A 22,758-nucleotide genomic window follows, 5' to 3' on the forward strand; every position below is an offset into this window, starting at 1 on the left:
GCCGGTAGAGCGGCCAAATGGGAACCGTGAGGTACCCAGTTCGATCCCGGGCTCCACCAGAGTTGGTGTCGAAGTGTCCTTGAGCAAGACGCTGAACCCCTAATTGCTCCCGATGAGCAGGTTGGTGCCTTGCATGGTTTCCTCCGCCATCGGTGTGTGAATGGGTGGGTGAATGTAATGCACAATCTATGTAAAGAGCTGTGGATAAAAGCGCTATATACCTTAAATCCTCTAATAGTGACCCGGACTTGTATTTGTTTCAACTGTAGTGGGTACCAGGCTTTTATTGAAAGGAGGCATGTACAGTATAAGAGAGAGGCCTATATTTCTATTTTTCAAACAGATCAGAATGATCTGTCCCCCTTCTGAGGTTCACCACTGTGTGGATCAATGATGAAAATTAGCCAAATCTGAGGACCACCTGACACTGGTCCAACCATGATTATGCTTGAGGAGCATTTTGTGTGTTTACATGCATGTGTGTGCGGTGCGCCTGTGTTGGTGTGTGCCTGTGTAGAAAGTGTGTTACCATTGGAGGGTGTGTGTGTGTAAGTATGCTGAGCAATGATGTTAAACATATGTACCTGAAGTGTATTTAAAATATACACTTTGTGAGGGTTTCTACACTTGAACTGAGCTCAGTCTGTGTGTTTTTGTACATGTAGGAAACTTCATGAACTTCCTAATGAATTTCAATAGCAGTACTGTATATCTTTTTTCTTTTAAGTTAACCCTTTAATACCGGGAACGCATCTCTGTGTCATTTTAGATTTCTTTGGCTATTCAAAAATACAGATCTACAAGCTCATAGCGCCGAGTGCCACGCTACGAGCTTGTAGATCTGCAAATCTTTGAATATATATATATATATATATTTAAAGCAAACATTTGTAATTCAAATCTTTGCTCCCCCCCATCTCAAAAATATTTTGAGATGGGGAGGTCTGCGGCCAAATATTTTTTTTGGGGGGTCTTCCACATAAAGAAGTTTGAGAACCACTGATTATAGCAACACGTATGTTTTTTTTTCTCCAAAAAACTGTTTAGAAGATATTTTGTAGAATCGGCCTCAGGTCTTAATGGGTGAGATACTTTAGAAACAAAACTAGAGCAAATGAATAGAATAGTATTATAAACAATAAAAAAATGCCAATATGACTCAATATGGTTACACGAGAATAGAGCAGGTTAATATGGGCATAAACATAATACATACTGTAGGATATTAGAGTACGGTAAATACAATTGCATGTCTACTACAGTGGTTCTCAAACTTTCATGTCAAGGACCCCAAAATGATAAGTATTTGGCCGCGGACCAGGGACCCCCCCATAAAGAAATTAAAGGTTTGAGTTAAAATTGTTCGCTTTAAAAAAATATATTCAAAGGTTTGCGAAAATTGACGATTTTTCAAAAATAGCAGATCTATGAGCTTGTAGATCTGCTATTTTTGAATAGCCAAAGTATAAAAGGTTAAAGTGGTTCAATGTATTATGATGCTATATTAACACACTTTGCTGGGGACCCCCTAGAACCCCTCCACGCACCCCTGGGGGTCCCTGGACCCCACTTTGAGGACCAATGATCTACTAAACCTTAGAATGACACCAGAACCATTATCTCCCCCCCCCCTTACTAAACCTGTGTGTCTTCAGTCTACATATAGACCACCTGACCCGGACTTCTCCACCACCATCTCCACTGGCAGCTACGTCACCTCTGACCCTGAACAAAGCTCTGCCCAATCAGGTGAGAGGAAAGAACCAAACCATCAATCTGTGTAAAATGTTTGCTTGTTTGTCTTGCTCCACTTCACTGCATAGCCCAAAATGCAGTACTGTACGTGCAATTGAGCTATTTGTACTTTACTTGAGTATTTCCAATTTCCAATACTTTTACTTCTACTCCACTACATCTCAGAGGCAAATATTGTACTTTTACTCCTCTACAATTATTTGAAAACTTTAGTTACTACTTACTTTGTTAGATTAACCACTTCAGTCCTATATACATTTCGGCCATTTGAAAATAGTCGATCTACAAGCTCACAATGCATGTAATTTCATACATTTGAAAACGGGGACATCCTGTATAATGAGTATGTTCTACTTTTGGTACTTAAAGTACATTTTGATACCAACTCTTTTGTACTTTTACTCAAGTACATTTTGAATTCCGAACTTTTACTTGTAACGGAGCACTTCTACATTGCAGTATTGATACTTTTACTTAAGTAAAAAATGTAGTGCAATGTATAGGACTTTTTTCACCACTGCCCAAAATGTATGTTCACTTCTTGCCTTCCACTTCCCATACAGATGCCTCCCAGCAGCATCTAGCCAGGCCTGGTGCAGAAAGAGGAGCGGGTGCAGACTCACTAGATTTCACCCCTACATCCAGAGAAAGCTTCTCCTCTCAGGAGGAATCGGCATTAGGCACTCCTCGTCCTCCAGCCACAGACTGCCTGTTCCATGACAGCAGCATCCATCGCATCATAGATAAATACACCAGGGAGCTCGACTTCTCCTTCAGCACAGGTGGGAATGGGAATGCTTGATTGCCATTTACTACTTACTAGAGCTCGACCGATGCCAGATTTCTGCCTAGGACTGTCATGATTACAAATTTAAGTTGACGATTAATTGTCAGTCAAATACTTGCGATTAACTATTTAATTGTGTGTTTGGCATTGAACATTGGGACATATTAATACATGTTTCATTTCTGTTTGCCTTTTAGGCTTCGTAATAAAAAATGGCACAGAGCAGATATGACAAATAACTTATACATAACAGAAGTTATTTTCATATCTAATAGTTTTATACATGTAAAAATAATTGTAGATCAGCTATTTCTGCTTTCTTTTGTATTTGAAAATGTGTGAAAATGTTTCAACATGGAAATGATTATGACGATTATGCAAAAATAATTGCAATGAACTCAAATAATTGCGATTAGGCCTATTTTTGCCTACCGATCATTTCCACTATTTTGGTTTAATTAGCACTTATACGCTATGGTATGTATATAATAATAATCTTAATAATCGTAATAATAATAATCATAAAAATAATAATATCTCAAATTTATATAGCACTTTTCTAAGTACCCACAGACGCTGTACATGGGGGAGCATGAGAGAATAAGAAAGAAAGACAACTTTATTAGCCCATTTAGACCTGGAACCCCATTACATAACTATACCTTAAAAGCCGGGAACCCCTTTTGGGGTTATTGTTGCTATGTACAGTATATAGCAACATACTTTTTTTTTTAATTTTTGAATAAATATTTGAAGTTTTTCAGAAAACTTAGTTCAGGATTTAGACAGGTTTTTTAGAATTGGCCTCAGGACTAAATGGGTTGGGGGGGGGGGGGGACGCTAAGGTTAAGGAATAAAATAAAAACAGTGGGGAAAGCCATATTGAAGAGGTGGGTTTTGAGGGGTACAATAGGGTGTATATATAGGGTGTATGTGGTTAAAGGGATATTTCACTTTCAAAAAAACTTTGGGTAATTTTATCGTCTACTCAGGCTTTTGTGAGCCCCCCAGACCGTTTTTAAGTTGCTTGATTCAGTATTTAGATATTTGATAATCATTTTATCAGACACGCCCCCTTCCTATACAAACCCATTATAACTTCAAACTCCATTTTTAACCCGTTAGATTCATCAAAAACACCCGTCCTTGGTTCTGCTGACTCACCCTGCCCTCCTAATACGTGAGGGGGCCGTGGTTTTTTGATTACTTTTTTCATTTATTTAATTAATTTTTTTTATTGTATTTAATTTTTTTCATTTTCCAAAAAAAATATTAAAAATAAATGAAAAAAGTAATCGAAAAAACACGGCCCCCTCGCGTATTAGGAGGGCAGGGTGAGTCACCAGAACCAAGGACGGTGTTTTTGATGAATCTAACATGTTAAAAATGGAGTTTGAAGTTATAATGGGTTTGTATAGGAAGGGGGCGTGTCTGATAAAATGAATATCAAAAATCTAAATACTGAATCAAGCAACTTAAAAACGGTCTGGGGGGCTCACAAAAGCCTGAGTAGACGATAAAATGACCAAAAGTTTTTTTGAAAGTGAAATACCCCTTTCACATGTTTGAAAAATACAACACTTGTGCATGTGGGAGGGGGGTCGGGGGGGTGACTCAGCTTTTGTCAGATGTAAGAGTGGGGGCTCCAAGGAGAAAACGGTTGGGAAACCACTGCTTTATAGCACAACCATCAATGGATAAAAGCCTATTTCCCCAAATGTTTGTGTATTCCTTAATTCAGTGGTTCTCAAAGTGGGGTCCAGGGACCACCAGGGGTCCTTGAGGGAGTTCCAGGGGGTCCCCAGCTAAATGATAGATGGGCTAGTTAGGAACCAAATGGACCCTTAGGTCCCAGAGATAGAAATGCCATTAAATGGGGGTCTGTCCCTAGCCTAATCCCCTAATGCATGTCAAACTGGGGGTCCTTGAAATTAAAATGGTTGAGAATCACAGCTAGAGCCATAAAAATCTTCTCTTATGGGGGTCCCTGGCATATCTTTTCAAATGGGGGTCCACGGGCTAATAAGTGTCAATTTGGGGGTCCTTGACATGAAAAAGTTTGAGAACCACTGCCATAGTGAATGCTACACAAATATTATTTGCGATCAATTCTTTGTCTCACATCTTTACAAGTGTCTTCCTCTTGCTTCCCTCTCCAGTGTCCTCTCCAGACAGAGGTGGCTCCTATGTGGAGGAGACCAGCTCCTTGGCGGTCCAGCAGTCCTGGACTGGAGTCCCAGACGTGGGACTCGACGAGGAGAGACCCGTAGACTCACCTACGCACAGACAGCCTGTCGCCTCAGAAACTCCTTCAGTTGCACAGAGACATGTCTTGGTGTGTGTTTCTTCTCCCTCATGAGTCCACATCGCTCACAGACGATTTAGGCCACGTTTAGACGACAACGGTCTCTAGAGAAAGTGTCAAAGTGCCGTTGCGTTCTCACTTTTTAATCTACGTTCTGGCCGGAGGCGCAACAGTGATTGAAAACGCTGCAGTGTGCATGCCAGGTGGCTAGGTGGCGGTGTGACGCACTACCAGATAGACCAGTCACACACGCGTATAGACCCATTAACAGACGACGTCACACTGGTTGCAAGCGATAAGAACCAGTATAGACCATATTCACACGGCGGCCATATTGGAATTTAACATTGAAAGTGCCGCCACCCGGGGTGGCTACTTTCATTGACTTCATAGAAACATGGCCGCCGTGTGAATATGGTCTATTGCGCACGCAGGTCCGGCACCGAGGGTGCGTTCGGAAATTGCGCACCGGAGCGCACTCTCCTATTAGTTTGTATTGGCCAGTGCGCTCATTGCTGTATTTCCGAACGCACCCTATGTTGGGAATTGATTGCATGAAACAATCACCTGTGTGTGTTCAGTCTCAATGTTGGTAAACAAATAATTGGTCTATAGAACGACTTCCGTTCTGTCACCTGTTTGTTTGGTTGCCATGTCCACTTATTATAACATTATTTATATCATAACATCTTCATGTCAAATTAATATGTATTTGTCCACATACCCCCCCGCCCCCCCCCCCCCGTGCAGGTATCCCCATACAAGATTATTATTACTCTCTTTATTTTCTCAAGATTTTTTTTTCTTTTTTGAAAATAGCCGATCTACAAGCGGAGCGTTTTAAAAGATATCCACTCTTACTTTATTGCCTTTTCAACCCCCGATAACGCTGTTGCCGTCTTAACAGGACGGCACATCTGATATTTTATCTTGACGTTTTCTCTAGAGACCGTTGCTGTCTAAACGGGGCCACCTGTCATAGTGTTGCATGGAATATGTATCTAATGTAGCAGACGATGATAGCATGTCCCTTTTCCCTGTCTTTCAGGAATGGGACAACACAGTCAACCAGATCTTGGAGCGCTTCTCAGGCGGCCATGATGCCTCTTCTTCACTGGCCGGGAACCAAGAGCAGGACACTTCTTTCAGGCCTCTCATTGGCCAGCTTGCAGATCAGTCCTCCTGCCTATCTTTCATGCCACTCATTGGCCAGCTGGCAGATCAATCGTCCTGCCTGGTCTCAGACCAGAGGGACTCCACCATGGAGCAACTCACTGGCCAACCGTCGGCTCTCTCGTCCATGATTGGTCCTCCTCCACATCAACCGTCAGCTCTCTCGTCAACGATTGGTCCACCCCCGGGTCAACCGTCGGCTCATTCAACCATGATTGGTCCGTCCCCAGGTCAACCGACGGCTCATTCGTCCATGATTGGTCCACCGCCAGGCCAATCGGTCTCTGTAAGTATGGACCACGGTGGGTGGGACTCAGCTTTGAGTCGTATATTAGGCCGACTCTCCCACCACGGCCCGAGTGGAGCACAGCGAGTCTATGCTGGCCAGCCGATTGGTCAGATGGAGTTGGGGCAGTCATCCCTGTGGTTGGATGAAGGCCAGGAGAGCCTCATGAGACCACTGGTAGGGGAGTTGGATGAGTCTGCTGTCCAGAGGAGTGGAAGTTCAGGTAAGATACGATACATTACAGCGATGCGATGCGATACGCATCACGATACATGGTTGACAATACGATACATGCACGATATTGGTTAATTCATGGCGATACGATTCAATGATTTAAAATCGATACAGTAACTATTTAGCAAATAAATTAAATCTGTGTGAAACATGTGGATAGTGCAGGTTTTTTACGGGAAACATGTATTATTATTATGATATAAATAAGTAAACACTGATTCTCTGGCAAATACATGGACAAACCCGCACCTTGACATGAATACAGAGATTACACACATTTATCGATAGACCAAATGTTGCTATATGGAATGGAAAAGTAATTAAACCCCTCTTTTTATTTTTTCTTCTTAAAATTGCTAAATACGATGCACAAGAACTTAGCATCGATACAATCGATTATCTGCATTGCAAAACGATACGATGCGATACAAAGTCAAACGATACCATATGTTGCTGTTTACATATCGATATACTTCCATTGTTGAAATTAAAATTGATATTTCGATGCAGTTACTGTATCGTTACACCCCTACTGTATACACATTTCCTTTCATTATAGCTTACGTGGGTGGTTAAAAAAGGTTTCAAGTCAAATTGGTAGAATTATTTTATTTATCATTGATTGTGACATGGGAAAAACACAGTGCCTGACGGTGGTAGTTGCACACGTGAGACCTAATGTTTGTCTTTGTGAGAGTTGATATGAGATCATATTGTAAGTTTCTGAAACAAACTCATTTTGTGCGTATAGGTGAAAGAACCAGCGTGGATCTCGCAGCCTCTGTCACTGTGACATCTGCCCCAGTTGTAGGTCCGGAAGCTCGGTCTCTCAGTTCCCCTGTCTCTGGGCTGGATCCACAGGACCACAGCTTGCAAGCTGCTACCCGTGCTCCAGGACTGGACCCAGAAAGGAGTGAAGGTAAGTCACTAATACGACGCTCATGTTTATTTGACCTGAAATCAGTGGTGGAAAGTGTGTTAGTACATTTACTTACGTACTGTACTTAAGTACAATTTCGAGATATTTGTACTTTACTTGAGTATTTCCAATTTCCAATACTTTTACTTCTACTCCACTACATCTCGGATCCAAATATTGTACTTTACTCCACTACATTTATTTGAAAACTTTAGTTACATTGTAGATTTGGATTATTATTACAAAACATACAGTAACCACTTCAGCCCTATATACATTACAGCCATTTGAAAATAGCAGATCTACAAGCTCACAATGTGTCGCATTGAGAGCTTGTAGATCTGCTATTTTCAAAAGATTATTATACATGTTGAACTTGTGAAATGGAACATTCTGCATAATGAGTACTTTCTACTTTTGGTACTTTAAGTACATTTTGATACCAATACTTTTGTACTTTTACTCAAGTAAACTTAGTTTAGTTCCTTACTTTTACTTGTAAGAGTATTTCTACATTGTAGTATTGATACTTTTACTTAAGTAAAAACTGTTAGTACTTTTTCCACCCTGCCAGAAATTGTACTGAATGTATTTGATTCAGGTCAAGATTCAATAGATCTTTATTCAGTAATCACCCATAGTTTGGTAGCCTAGTATTCTTTAAGACCATTTTAATATATAATTGTTATATAATGTTTCAACAAGGGAAACTCACAGCAAAATGAAGTGGCATATTTCTGGAAATAATAGTATCTGTAACAAAGAAACATCTCACAGTTAGCTATACAATACTATTACCACACAATTAACTACAATGTTTAAATAAACTATTATTCTATAAACAGTGTTTGTTTTGTAACTGTGTGGGTGCTGCTCTTTTACCCTGTTTCTGATTGTTACAATTTCTCAATGTAAGGTTCCATTCTGGTGTCCACTCCTTTGACACGAAACACTTTGTAGTTTTTATTTTGAAAAGTGCTTTAACCCATTAACACATTCCATGCCAGAGTTTAATCTCATAATGTACTCACCAGTGCCAGCGTTTTATTGTTGTTTTTTAGTTTTTTTCATGTCGCCACAGACCTCGCTAAATAAGTTAAAAGTGCGCGTTCATTTGGTTCTAAACACACAGCGGATCCGTGAGAAACAACCAGCGAAAACAGTTTCCAAATCCGTGCCGCCATCTTGAAGCTACAGCCGATACACGGTAAACAGTGATCAGCGAGGAGAAAAACAACAACCAGAGAAAATCGAGTTTTAAACAGGATCCCAGACAGGAAGCGGATACGATCGAAAAAACCGGAACCCGAATAATTCCGTTTCCGACCGAAAACCGGAAACGGAAATGGATCAAAAAAATTCGGAAAGTGCACCTGGGGCACTTAACATGGGAATCGGCGGTTCGCGTAGATCTACGCGACTGGCACGCTGCGGCTTTAAATAGGTTCGCGTAGATCTACGCGACTGGCATGCAATGTGTTAAGACCGGGAACGCATCTGTGTAACCACTTTAACCATTATTCAGACATGCAAAAGTGTCACTTTTCAGCTACAGTCACCTTTTTGAACCCAAATAGGGCAATTGTGTGACACCTGACCCGAAAGAAAACAACATGTTGTCACCTTTTTCACCTCAGGGCTGTTTGCATGCCTGATTATTTTATACTTTAGTTATTCAAAAATAGCAGATCTACAAGCTCATAGTGTGGCACCTAGTGCCGCGCTATGAGTTTGTAGATCTGCTATTTTAGAAAAATCTTGAAAATGTGTGCAAATCTTTGAATATATATATTTTTTAAGCGAACATTTTTAACTCAAATCTTTGCTTCTGGGGGGTCCCTGGAACAACATATTTTGTGATGGGGGTCCGCGGCTAAATACATATCATTTCGGGGGTCCTTGACATGAAAAAGTTTGAGAACCACTGATTATAGCAACATAAGAATATAGCAACATATAGCAATGTTAGGATTTAGAAGACATTTGTAGAATCCCCCTGAAGCAAAGATTTGAGTAACAAATGTTTGCTTTAAATAATATTATATTCAAAGATTTGCACACATTTTCACAATCTACAAGCTCATTGCGTGGCACTCGGTGCCTCGCTATGAGCTTGTATATCTGCTATTTCTGAATAGCCATGGAAATCTAAAATGACGGAGATGCGTTCCCGGTCTTAATGGGTTAAGAAGATTGTTATTGATATTTATCACTGTTAGGTGGAGCCATATTAACATTTTCCCCTCAATCTCTTTCAGTGTTTAATCCAGCGTCAGACTCTTTCCACCCTCTCCTGGCTGAGGTCACTCACAACGAGACGGCAGACCCTTCCATGACGACGTTTCACCTTCCTGAACAGGAAACGCCCACTACTTCGCCCGAAGGAAGTGAACAGTCGGCCATCGAGGTGTGCAATCGCTTGACGTATTCAACAGAGGAAGACGAGGCGGGACCAATCGCCGAACCTTCTTCGGTCATGTCTGACGACCCCTCCCCGGACCGCCTTAGAGGAGCAGAAGAACCTTCTTCTCTCTCCCAAACTAGCCCTAACACGGCCCTCCTCCAGGAATCCTTCGATCAGCTCAACATATCCCCTCAGTGTCATCCTCACGAATCTGTAGACTTTGTTGTCGTCTCTCCCGTTGACCAGGAGGGGGAGCTAGCAGCCGCTCTCAGTCTGTCAAGTCGACCGCCTAGTGGTGGCGATGGTGGTCCACCGACCCCACAAGCATCGCTGCTGCTGGAGAGAGCGCCGACTGTTCCGAAAGAATACGACCATGAAAACATCTGGGAACAAATAGTGGTAAGTGGTCATTTTTTTCAGTATAGTTCATGTGAAAGTGGAATGAAAATAAATACATATATTCCACTCGGTGTCATTGATTTTGTGTTTTAACCCATTAATACCGCGTCTGTGTCATTTTTGATTTTAGCTATAGCCATTATTTTATACTTTGGCTATTCAAAAATAGCAGATATACAAGCTCATAGCGCGGCACCGAGTGCTATGAGCTTGTAGATCTGCTATTTTTGAAAAATCATGAAAATCTGTGCAAATCTTTGAATATATATATATTTTTAAAGGGAACATTTTTAACTCAAATCTTTGCTTCTGGAACTTTCCCTGGAACAAAATATTTTGAGATGGGGGTCCGCGGCCAAATACATATCATTTTGGGTAGTCCTTGATATGAAAAAGTTAGATGACCACTGGACTGGGCTAAAGCATATTTCCCCCTGCCAATCAGGGCCGTGTCGGTGACGATGAGAAGGGGATCCTGGAAGAATCTCAGTTAACATTGGTGAGCCTGACAGACACCACACTGCAGGACCAAGACACAACCGCCACTGACGAGAAGGAGCTTGAAGAAGAGCTCAGAGAAGAGGAAAGGATGGAATTACAGAAAGGCCAAATGGAAGAGGTCTGGCAACTATTGTGTTTGAAATGAAACCTTTCCCCTGCTGTAGACTGTCACGGACTACATTTTAGTTGTCCAAAAAGTTGATTTTACAATAATCAAAGAGTATATTCTAGATATCTGGAACAAATTGGACATTGTTTAGTATTTCCAAAATGCAGATTTCACCCTAGATAGGTTATAATTAGATATAGTTCCTGTAGCGCCCAAGTCCAATACTTAGGGTGCTATTAAGTGTAGTGTCAAGAGTCCTATACTTTTGGCACTATACTGGTTGCAGAGGGAGTTCTGACTTGTGCTCCATACAAACTGATGTCCACAAGTGTCCGTTGAGTTAATAAACAAACGTTTTATTCTTAGTAGCTTTCGTGCCATTCACTATAGCATTGGTTCTCAAAGTGGGGTCCGGGGACCCCCAGGGGTCCTTGAGGGAGTTCCAGGGGGTCCCCACCTAAATGATAGATTAGGCACCAAATGGACCCTTATGGGTCTGTAACTCTGAGAGTGTACAATTTGTACACTCTCAGAGTTAAATTAACATAGATTTTACAATATAAATTGGGGTCCAAGTGATAGAAATGCCATTAAATGGGGGTCCGTAGCCTAATGCATGTCAAACTGGGGGTCCTTGAAATTAAAATGGTTGAGAATCACTGCTAGAGCCATAAAAAATCTTCTCTTATGGGGGTCACTGGCATATCTTTTCAAATGGGGGTCCGCGGGCTAATAAGTGTCAATTTGGGGGTCCTTGACATGAAAAAGTTGGGGAACCACTGCGCTATAGCATACACTAAATAATAACATAAATAAATAAACAGTCAAACGCACACAGACCTCCAGTTGTCATGTAACACAGTCGAAAACTGTTTGCCACTGGCAACACCTGCTGCTGATTACAGCCCTGTTAAATACCTAGGCAACTTGGCCTTGACCAAGCCCTGCAGTGACATCATCAATTAACAAGCAATTAACAAGCAATCATATATATGGCTCAAATGGCTCTTACAGTTCCTTTAGATAATCTTATTTTCTATTCCTCTATTTGGTAAGATTTTGGAATGCCACTTTGTCCCTCTCACACTACTCTCTCACACTACAACACTGGTATTCTTTTTAGGAGGTGGAACCAAAAATGTTACAAGAGGAGAGTGCCGTTTCCTTTGAGGAGAAGAGAACCCAACCGCATGCAGGTGAAATTCATAAAGCATATATTTGATGACATTAGCATTTTTCTCTTAAACTCGCATCAGTTACAGAATTTAGTTTTAAGTGACAGATATTTAGAGCTTGTTGTTGGGGTCAGTTTGTTTGGATTCCTTCCAAGTTTTAACAATGTGTACCCTCTGTTTCTGACACAATTGACTTGTATTCTCGTCCTGACTAAAACAAATCTAATTCTGTGTTGAGGAGATATAACAAACAGAAAGACTCACCTTGGTTAACTTCAAAAGGTGAATTATTGACGTAATGCAAAGACATAAGTAAATGTGACTGATTGGGTCCTGCCCCCTGGTTTGTCTCTTGATTTAATTACAGAGATGCTCCTGGAGTTTCAGTGGGATGCCACTTCGGGCTCACCAGAGGCCTTTCAACAGAAACGTAAGGCTCTGCTTCAGAGATCTACCAGAAGGGTGGAAGAAATCAAGGCTAAAAGAGACCGAACCAAGGCCCAACCTGAAGAACAGCCTAAAGCCAGGGACCTTCTGTCCTTGCCGTGCAGAGCCAGGTCTCATTCAGAACCTCAGAATTCCACCAATGTGAAGTCCGTCCCAGGACAGGTTGAGGACGGGACCACTGACACGTCTTCCCCTGTCACTTTAGACGATTGTGTACACAAGAAGCCAGAACTTTCTATTCCAGGTAAGAACAAAGTTTTACTAATGTGGCCATTGGAGGTCATTTAGACCAAATCTGCAATATGAAAGATTGCATATGGATCAGGCCAAGGACCCCTTAGCTGACAGAGAGATGAAGCAGGGACCCCCCACTACATACTGTATTGTATAAAATTGTGCTGCAGATTAAAGAAATCATAGATTTCTGACACAGTTTCATAGACTTTGACAGCACTATCATCGGTGTATATTGAATTAATGTGTATTTTCAGACATTTAACCACTTTAACGGTCAATACTTTTGTGAGCTTGTAGATCGGCTATTTTTGGCTAATGTTCCACTCAGAATAGGGATGCGAGGGTTCAAGTCGTTAATGTAATTTTTTTTTATATATATATTTGCACAAACATTCTACATTTTTCAAAAATAGCACAAAGTGCCGCGCAATGAGCTTGTAGATCTGCTATTTTTGAATAGCCAAAGAAATCCAAAAATGACACAGATGCGTTCCCCGTCTTAATGGGTTAATAACAGGTAATCCTACAGGTGCTCAAAAAGCACAATTGATGGTTAAATAACATTGGTAAATGACCTCAAAGTTAGATCCAACAGTCCATGTTAAATCTAACTTGGGTCCCATCTCTCTCTCTCTCTCTCTCTCTCTCTCTCTCTCTGTTAATCAGTGGGTGATGTGAGGCTGAAGGTGGGTGAGGTGAGGATCTGTACACCTGAGCAGAGGAAACTTGACGTTTCAGAGATGCACCAGAGAACACAGAGGTACTGACTGACTGCTGAGGTACCTTTTTGTACCCAGAGATGATGATGATGTGATAAAAAAAAAATTCTACTTCAGTTAAGGTTCTATGCATTATGGACCTGTTGGGTCCATCCTTAATGACAATTGCTAGATCACATTAATAAAACATCAGCATCTTAATCCTAACTAACCATATAAATGTGATCTTCTCAGAGTTTATATCCATAGCGTAATGTGGATATAATGTGAGAGACAATTTGATGCTTCCAATGTGAATACTTGACATTACGTCACGGACACTCTGACACTTCAGTGTATCAGGGCCTTTAGGCTTCTGGTGTTCAGGCAGGGCTACTCTGCCACATTGGCACAGTACATTCTGTGATTTGATCAGTGTGCTCCAGTCTTCTCTTGTTCTCACTGGCTGCGGGTACATGGACCATCATGTATTCATTCAGAATGAATTCATTCCGAATGAACTCATTCCGAATAGAGGAATCTGATACACTCACCTGTTTACATGGGACCTGAATAAAAGTATTCCTCGTTTACATGACCCAAAGCATTCATTCGGAATATAACTTTGGACATGCGCAAAGTGGTTCCCGCCTACGCCCGGGCATGGACCAGGGGCCACTACCCAGAGCAGAGCTTCCCCTGGTGGGCATGGGGAGGAGGCAATAGCCCCCTTGTGCCTCCGTGGCGGAGGTCTGTTGGTCGTCTGTTGGTCGTAGGCAGGCCGGGAAGCAACGCCCCGACTCCTGGCCAGGCAGCGTTGTATGCGGTGCAAGCCTGTGTTCCTTTGTTATCGCCGTTTTAATGCAAAATTAGCAGATCTACAAGTTCAGACCAGTTTCTTTTTTTGTATTGGTACCAGACACGGTAAAACTTAGGCTAGCCTATACTATTTGTCACATTTCTCATGTAGGTACGATGACGTCATCGCGCATTCGCACATGGTCATAATAATAAATAATAATAGGCCTACATAAACACCCGACCGCTCATGGTCATTATAATAATAAATGAGAGAGAGAGAGAGCAACACTTACAGTCTATGAAACAAGGCACGCTCATTTATGGCTAAAGTACAAAAGTATTGGCATCAAAATACACTTAAAGTAGAAAGTATAGGCTACTCATTATGCCAAATGTCACGTTTTTCTTGTATTATTATGAAAAGGCTTTGAAACATGCTGTAACTCATTCACTGTGACGAAACCCCTCTTTCTGCGCCGTGCGCCGAGTAGCGCACACGGGTTGTATGCGGGGTCTGTCGTCCTAAAACACAATCGCCCCGGGTGAAAATCCAGCGACCATGGAGCGGCCGCGTATGGCCCGCTCAAAAGGTGCATGGGGCGGGGTGTTTTGGGACGACCGTTCCAGCTGCCCATGGAATGAATTGATGAAGTAAAACTCAAACGTTTTCGCTGCAGCTGCGCCCTAATAATGTTGTTTTCATTTATTTTTGTTCACGTATGCTATTAAAATAATGCAGCTATTGCAGTATTGGGCCTTAACATGTGATTAAAAATGTATATGTATTTGGCCCCTCATATATAAAATAAATGTAAAATCTGATTTCAAATTGAAGCTTGCAGCTGATCAATGCGTTTCTGCGTTTACGTGTGGACAGGGATTTTTTTTTAAATCTTTGTCATGTGGCCAGGGATTCTTTTTAAAAACTGAGGACTAAAATACCTGTTTAGAAAAATATCCATATAAGTGTAGCCGGCCAGCAATCCTCGGAGCGTCCGTTCTCCTCGACAAGTCTGGGCTTAACCATGACAGGCTTATTAAATGACGCTATAGAATAGAATCATTCATTTTATCCCGCAGGAGTGAGCGCTTCTCAGCACCAACCGTGGTCGAATTAGAGATTTAATAGGTCATTTTTGGACAATTCTGACAGCACTACTAAGCACGGACATGCGCAAAGGAATGCAATAATGCATGTATTCCAAACAGAGAGGAGCGTTCGGAATAAGGTGTTTACATGGTCAATTCCGGTTGGTATATACCGATTCAAATGGTCTATACCACCCCTCCTAACCCGAATGAAAATTCATTCGGGTCAGACTGGAATGGAATATTCTATTCCAATTGAGGTGTTTACATGAGCAAATCTATTCTGAATGAATTCATCCATTCATTCATTCCGAATAGAAGTGTATTCATTCCGAATGAAACTGTCCATGTACCCGCAGCCATTGTGTGCCCCTATGCTAGAGAAGTACCTGATCCAACCGTTTCCTTGCTGGATGACGCATTATGATGAACTCCTATTCACCTGTATGGTTTTCCATCTTTCCCCAGGTTGTATGGCCGGCTGGAGGAGGTGAAACGCCAGAAGGAGTTCAAGAGCAGGGAGGAGGCCTGTGCCAAAAACCGACTGAAGGCCAAGGAGTTCCACAAGGTACAACTCTTGGTTTATGAGAACTGAACAGAGGTTTTGGATCGGGTCAAAGGTCGGGTAAGTGATTTTCTTTGGTTAAAATAAGTGTTAAATAGCTCTATATTCTGATAGTACTCATTGAGTGTTTGTTCAGTAACAGGAGTCGCCATGTCTGTCCAGCTCTTTAGTAAACAGAAAATGCATTTTCATTTGATCCAATCAGAATAGAGAACTCAGTCAGGATACAGATTAAACAAGTGAAATTGGAAGTGGTGACACAAAGAAATCAGCAGACAAAACTGGAACACTATTAAAAATGAAGCTGATCAATGGGTACACCCCTGATTGGCTGACATTTTGTCACCTACAATGTACAATGTACCTGAACATGTATTTTCTGTTTATTAAAGAGCTCAGCTGGAGAGACATGGAGACTGAGTACTGAACAAACAATGATTACCGTACTATCAGAATATAGTGCTTTAACCTTCTAACAAAAAACGTTTTGTTTTGACCAAAACATATCACTTACCCTACCTTTTAAGTCCATGTTGAACTTTGGTATAATCTTGAGTTGTGTACTGTAGCTACCTGGGCACGATGTCAATCCAAATATTGTCTATCATCATGAGAATTTACCCTACTGTACCATTTCATGTAAAATGGCTGCTGTGAAAAGGGTCAATGCTACCAATAAGCATTAACGTTACCCAGTGGTGGAAAAAGTACTCACATTGTGTACTTAAGTAAAAGTATCAATACTGCAATATAGAAATACACAGTTACAAGTAAAAGTCCAGATTTCAAAATGTACTTGAGTAAAAGTACAAAAGTATTGTCATCAAAAGTACCAAAAGTAAAAGTACTCATTATGCAGAATGTCCCATTTCAAGTTTTCAAATGTATAAAGATCTTTTGAAAATAGCAGATCTACAAGCTCACAATGGAAATGTATATAGGGCTGAAGTGGTTAACGTATGTTTTGTAATAATAATCAAAATCTAACAAAGTAACTTAAGTTTTCAAATAATTAAATAAAATTAAATAAATTAAAGTTAAAGTATAAAATTAAAGTTAAAGTATAAAATTTGCCTCTGAGATGTAGTGGAATAGAAGTAAAAGTATTGGAAACAACTACCTCAAAACAGTACTTAGTTACTTTCCACCACTGACGTTACCACCATAAAACTAGAGGTCTGTAAACAGTTTGTCATCGAACACATTTTTAAGGATATCACTATCTATCTCTCCACAGAAAACCTTACAGAAACTCAGAGCTAAGAAGACTCTGCAATGACGGATATAATTGTTTTGTATTTGACAATTTTTTATTGTAAATGTATTTTTATTATTTTTATATTTATTTTTGGAGAAAATGTTTTTATTGCAGATACTGTTTGATACATTCCACATTGTTACGCACAAACGGCTGAGTCTAAGTTGTCTAAATTTATTTTAAGTTAATTCATAATTGTTTTTATAATAAATTGTGTTTAAGTGAATTCTCTGGAGCAGAAAACATGACGTGGTTCATAAAGTCCCACATTGGTCAAGTTAATGAGCATACTGTATTGAGACGCACTTTTACACGTGGTAATTTAATAAAAACTTTTGATACAGTCAAATATACAAAGCGTGAGATGTTTGCTTACTGAAAAGTCCATTCCACTGCTCTGGGTTTAGTGATTCTGGCACACTTTAGGATAAGAAGTCAGTTGGATAAGCCTTTTTTTTTGTATCAATGTAAGTGGGTGTAAACTGTATAATAGGTTTTTTTGGAAGGAAACTCCTGTTCACCCACTGTCCCTGAGTTTTAGTACTGTTCTACTCCAGTAAGAATCTGCTCACTCATCTGTTACATTTTAACATTTTAAAATGATGGTGTATTTTTAAGTTATGGTGTTAAAGGGATATTTCACTTTCAAACATGTTTGGAGTCATTTTAACGTCTACCCCAGACAGTTTTTTAAGTTGCTTGATTCAGTATTTAAAGATATTTGATATTCATTTAATCAGACACGCCCCCTTCCTATACAAACCCATTGTAACTTTAAACTCCATTTTAACCATGTTGGATTCATTGAAAACACATATCCTTGGTTCTGGTGACTGATATTGTCCTTCTAATGCGTGAGGGGGCCGTGTTTTTCCAATTCTTTTTTTTCATTTTTATAATTTTATTTGAAAATGAAACCAAATGAAAAAAGTAATTGAAAAAAAAAACACGGCCCCCTCACGCATTAGAAGGACAACAACAAGCAGTGATGGAAACAGTAAAAATTGCTGACAAGCCAAATGGAACTTCATTGTGATTCGACCTCCTCATCAGGGCTGGCTGTCTGGAAGAGATGAAAGACAGAGAAACGGAGGGTTAGGTCAATTATTGGAACTCTACACACAAGCAGATACAACATACCATTTTGATATTGCAATGAACAAAATGAGACGCAGATTTCTGGGTATGATGCTAAAAGTGTCCACTAGAAATGCAACTGAATTTTAAGAAGTAAGACAGAGGAAGTGTTGGAGAAATGTAATTCACCCATATTTTCTTTGAATTACACACCCCCATGAAGACCTTGAGTTCATGGAGATTTATTTGTTTTTGTCACATTCCTGAGCCAATAATTTGATGACTGGCGGAGACTCAAAGAGTCAAATTATTGGCTTAGGAATGTGACAAAAACAAAAATCTCCATGAATTCAAGGCTTCATGGGGTGTGTAATTCATAGAAAATAAGTAATTTTTTGGGTGAACTACTCCTTTTTAAGCTGAAAGGTTTTCATCAAACATTTAATAACTTCATTTACAGCTACAGTATGTGGGGGAAATTATTTCACTCTTTCTTAGTCTCTCTCTCTCTGCCTTTGCATTTGAATCACCATGGCAATCCTACTGATTTAGACACATTCCCTAATCCTTGCATTATCAATAGAGAATGTTCATAAAATAAACCTTTCCATTAACCCTAACATCATAAAAGTACAACACATACCCATAACATGTATGCTTCACAGGACACAATGCATATGTACGGATCAACTTGTTGGGTCAACTTGTTGGGTCAACTTGTTGACGTTCCAGTTCCTTGAATAAATTGCTTGTGAGACATTACATGTAGCTGCTTGAGCAGTAACTTAGGAAGCATGATATACTGCATATTATGTGTAACTTTAAATGAGTATATAAACTTACCACGAAACTTCATACCCAACGAAATACCCAATGAAACGGCAAGTGCAAGGAAAATACCGACGATAATGAGGCTATGCATCCCTCCCGTGGGTGTATCTCCTTAAGAGAGGAAAAACATGAAGGCTTTGTTACTGGATTTAATTTGCTTTATATTCAAGAATATCACAGTGGGGGGGGGGGGTAAAGAGACACTCTCTTCAGGGGGAAATAGAATGAACACAGCTCAGAAATACTGGTAATGATCAGTGGTGGAAAGTAACTAAGCACATTTACTCAAGTACTGTACTTCAGTACAATTTTGAGGTATTTGTACTTTACTTAAGTGTTTCCAATTTCCCTTCTACTCCACTACATCTCGGAGCCAAATATTTTACTTTTACTCCACTACATTTATTTGAAAACTTCAGTTACTAGTTACTTATAGATTTTGATTATTATTACAAAACATACATTAACCACGTCAGCTGGTTAATGTAGGCTACATTTCGGCCATTTGAAAATAACCGATCGACAAGCTCACAATGCGACGCATTGTGAGCTTGTAGATCGGTTATTTTCAAAAGATTTTTATACATTTGAAAACTTGAAATGAGACATTCTGTATAATAGGTACTTTCTACTTTTGGTACTTTAAGTACATTTTGAATTCCAGACTTTTACTTGTAAAAGAGTATTTCTATATTGCAGTATTGATACTTAATTTTTTTACACCACTGGTAATGATCAGTTTGAAACAGTTTGATTAGGAAAACATATGCACATGTTGGCTGTGTAATCTTCCATAGGTAACATCACTGATACACTTGGGTCGATAGATGCTTAATTTGAATGATTAGGATCCTTAACACTAACCATTCAAATTAACGTTTTCTAGAACAGGGGTGGGCAACTTTGATGATGGAGAGGGACACTATATTTCCACACTCACTCCAGAGGGCCACATTGCATATACTTTCAGACATCTCTTTTCTCCTTAAAAAAAAAGTTTTTTCGTAAATTAATGCCGTATTTCTATGTCACAAAAGTAGCAAAAATAGCCGATCTACAAGCTCACAGCGCATTGCAGTGTGATGCGTTTTGAGCTTGTAGATCTGCTATTTTTGCTACTTTTGTTAATTGGAATCCATTTTCTTTCTTTTTTTAATTGGAATCCTGAAAAGTTACATTTTTATTTAATTTCAAATGCATTTAGTTATACTTATGTTAACTTCAGGTTCTGGAGGTGGGGCCGCATGTGGACCCCGGGCCGCTAGTTGCCCATATATGTGATATAGGAACAACACACACCCATCATATTTATCCTACATGGGACACAATGCATACTTACTACTTGTCACTTCAACCTTGTGAGTCCTGCTCTGCAGTCGGCCGTTCACCTCCACAGAATATATTCCACTGTCTTCTTTGGTCATGTTTTTGATGACCAACCGACCAGTTGTTTTATTCAATTCTGTGCGCTCTCTATATGGCCCGTAGTAGTCAACATCAGGACCAAAGCCCTCATCCCATTCTGTCACCTTATTGGGGCCAATTTTCCACAGGATGCCAGTGATGCGTTCAGTGCTAGGATCTGGATGCAATTCGAGGTCTTCTTCCAGGTGTATGTAGTTCACATCTTCTGTGTGGAGAAAATATACATGTTGAACAATGAAAGCAGCGAGTCGGTAAAGTTATATATCAGAGTCTGATATATAACTTTCCACCACTGTCTGATAATCAGAAAAACTACTCTAATTGTTTACTTAAGTAAAAGTATAAATACTGCTAAATTTAAATACTCTGTTACAAGTAAAGGTCCGGAATTAAAAATGTACTTGAGTAAAAGTACAAACGTATTGGCATCAAATTGTAAAGTACCAAAAGTAAAAGTACTCATTATGCAGAATGTCCCCATTTCAAGTTTTCAAATGTATAAACATCTTTTGAAAATAGCAGATCTACAAGCTCACAATGCATCTCATTGTGAGCTATTTTCAAATGGCCAAAATATATATAGGGCGCAAGTGGTTAATGTATGTTTTGTAATAATAACAAAAATCTACAAAGTAACTGTAACTATAATTGAACATCTACATAAACGTTCAGATTTCAAATATAAAGTACTGACCCCACGGCCACGGATGTAACACGTTAAAGCGCCCGGGTCTAAATACCTGTATCTTCCGTATTGTTCAATAATTAGCATTTTAATCTGATCGGTGGCCATTAAAAAAAATAAAAAATCATATGCTTTCAACTACGCGCCCCTATCGGTTGTGAGGTGTATTGCACTCTGATATTATAACTGGCCGCCGATCGGATTTAAATGCTTTTTATTGAACAATACAGAAGATACGGGTACTGACCCGAGCTTTTCAACTTGTTACATCCATGGCCTTGGGGTCAGCACTTTATATTTAAAATCTTGACGTTTATGTAGATGTAAGGGTTGTAAATGCATGGAGACATTTTCAAAACCAGGAACAAGTTGCGCCATGAATGTCAGTCATGATTCAGGGCTAGCTGTAGCAACCCTCGTAGACGTATTTATGATTCTGACGTTTTCAATCTACGAGAGTTGTAGGGTTCACGCCCCATGGAGACATGGACTTTCTGCACTATGCCCCACAGATACTCCAAACGTGTACAAATTGAAAATAAAGGTGCTTACCCCAAAGCGCCAAATTTTAACTACTTCTACGCGGTAGTAGTTTAATGTAATAATCCATATCTTTCAATAAAGAAGTGTTTTAATGCCGTCTGTGGCCGATTTTGTCGGAAGTTCCCAATGGGCGGTAGTGACGGGTAGTGAGGGGGCGCATCCGGTGAAACCTGGAATTACACTAAATGTAAACAGAAAGTAAACGAGGGTGAAAAAATGGCGTTCGGCCACAGACGGCATTAAAACACTTCTTTATTGAAAGATATCGATTATTACATTAAACTACTACCACGTAGAAGTAGTTAACATTTGGGGCTTTGGGGTAAGCACCTTTATTTTCAATTTGTACACGTTTGGAGTATCTGAGGGGCATAGTGCAGAGAGTCCATGTCTCCATGAGGCGTGAACCCTACAACTCTCGTAGATTGAAAACGTCAGAATTATAAATACGTCTACGAGGGTTGTATACTGTCTACAGCTAATTCAGGGCTAACATTTATGTAGCCTGTTCAAGTTCAAGTCGTCACCTACCTGAACCTGATGCCATGCCGGTAGTCCAGTCAGATGAACAAATTAATGCAAGAGAGATAAATATAGGATAATAATAATAATAATAATAATAACGGACAGTGCCAGCCCAGTAAACAATCGACACAAATAGCGGTTAAGTTAATGGCGGTTTAGTAGTAGTAGCTTCCCCTTTTCCGGGATCGAAAGTGAAAGTTGCAACATAGGGTCAAAGTGAAAAAAAAAAAAAGAAGGAAAATAAGTTACTGATCTTTTCAGTGTCCGTTACAGCGGCGGGTCAGGAAGGAATGGGATACTCGTGATCAGTGGCAACTAAGTACATTTACTCAAGTACTGTACTTTATAAGTACAAATTTGAGGTATTTTAATTTACTGGAGTATTTCCAATGTTCAGTACTTTTACTTCTACTCTCCAAGTTGACACACCTAACCTCACATCACCAGACTTTCCACCATGTAGGAAAGCCCATGTTTGTTTTGTATCAAATTTTGCTGAATATAATTCATAGCTCTAATGGAAGCTCTAA

General features: G+C 40.0%; 2 protein-coding genes across 4 annotated transcripts in view; one reads left to right on the forward strand and one right to left on the reverse strand.

Annotated features, from left to right (window-relative positions):
* Nucleotides 1-17,595, forward strand: part of cep295 (centrosomal protein 295) — a 40,095-nt gene extending 22,500 nt beyond the window's left edge. Inside the window, exons 21-32 of the mRNA XM_080428700.1 lie at nucleotides 1,656-1,749; nucleotides 2,319-2,537; nucleotides 4,702-4,877; nucleotides 5,896-6,529; nucleotides 7,292-7,459; nucleotides 9,718-10,262; nucleotides 10,708-10,881; nucleotides 11,996-12,068; nucleotides 12,415-12,738; nucleotides 13,398-13,491; nucleotides 15,788-15,887; nucleotides 17,122-17,595. Of these exons, the coding sequence (XP_080284826.1) occupies nucleotides 1,656-1,749; nucleotides 2,319-2,537; nucleotides 4,702-4,877; nucleotides 5,896-6,529; nucleotides 7,292-7,459; nucleotides 9,718-10,262; nucleotides 10,708-10,881; nucleotides 11,996-12,068; nucleotides 12,415-12,738; nucleotides 13,398-13,491; nucleotides 15,788-15,887; nucleotides 17,122-17,163 (2,643 nt within the window). The 3' untranslated portion in view covers nucleotides 17,164-17,595. The remainder of the gene's footprint in view (nucleotides 1-1,655; nucleotides 1,750-2,318; nucleotides 2,538-4,701; nucleotides 4,878-5,895; nucleotides 6,530-7,291; nucleotides 7,460-9,717; nucleotides 10,263-10,707; nucleotides 10,882-11,995; nucleotides 12,069-12,414; nucleotides 12,739-13,397; nucleotides 13,492-15,787; nucleotides 15,888-17,121) is intronic.
* Nucleotides 17,596-17,706: 111 nt separating this feature from the next.
* Nucleotides 17,707-22,383, reverse strand: LOC308085512 (uncharacterized protein). Of its 3 annotated transcripts, none has more exons than XM_080428703.1 (4): nucleotides 22,241-22,383; nucleotides 20,390-20,680; nucleotides 19,063-19,161; nucleotides 17,707-18,205 (listed from the first exon to the last, which is right to left on the reverse strand). In XM_080428703.1, the coding sequence occupies exons 1-4, from the start codon at nucleotides 22,248-22,250 to the stop codon at nucleotides 18,192-18,194; spliced, it is 414 nt and encodes a 137-aa protein (XP_080284829.1). In that variant the 5' UTR covers nucleotides 22,251-22,383; the 3' UTR covers nucleotides 17,707-18,191. The 3 variants fall into 3 exon arrangements, with proteins under 3 accessions (XP_080284829.1, XP_080284827.1, XP_080284828.1); XM_080428701.1 differs by having other exon boundaries at nucleotides 22,235-22,383; XM_080428702.1 differs by having other exon boundaries at nucleotides 20,390-20,677; nucleotides 22,235-22,360.
* Between the last annotated feature and the right edge of the window lie 375 nt (nucleotides 22,384-22,758).

Source organism: Gymnoscopelus braueri (assembly GCF_963280865.1).
Source record: "Gymnoscopelus braueri genome assembly, chromosome: 5".
In the NCBI taxonomy this organism is placed as follows: domain Eukaryota; kingdom Metazoa; phylum Chordata; class Actinopteri; order Myctophiformes; family Myctophidae; genus Gymnoscopelus; species Gymnoscopelus braueri.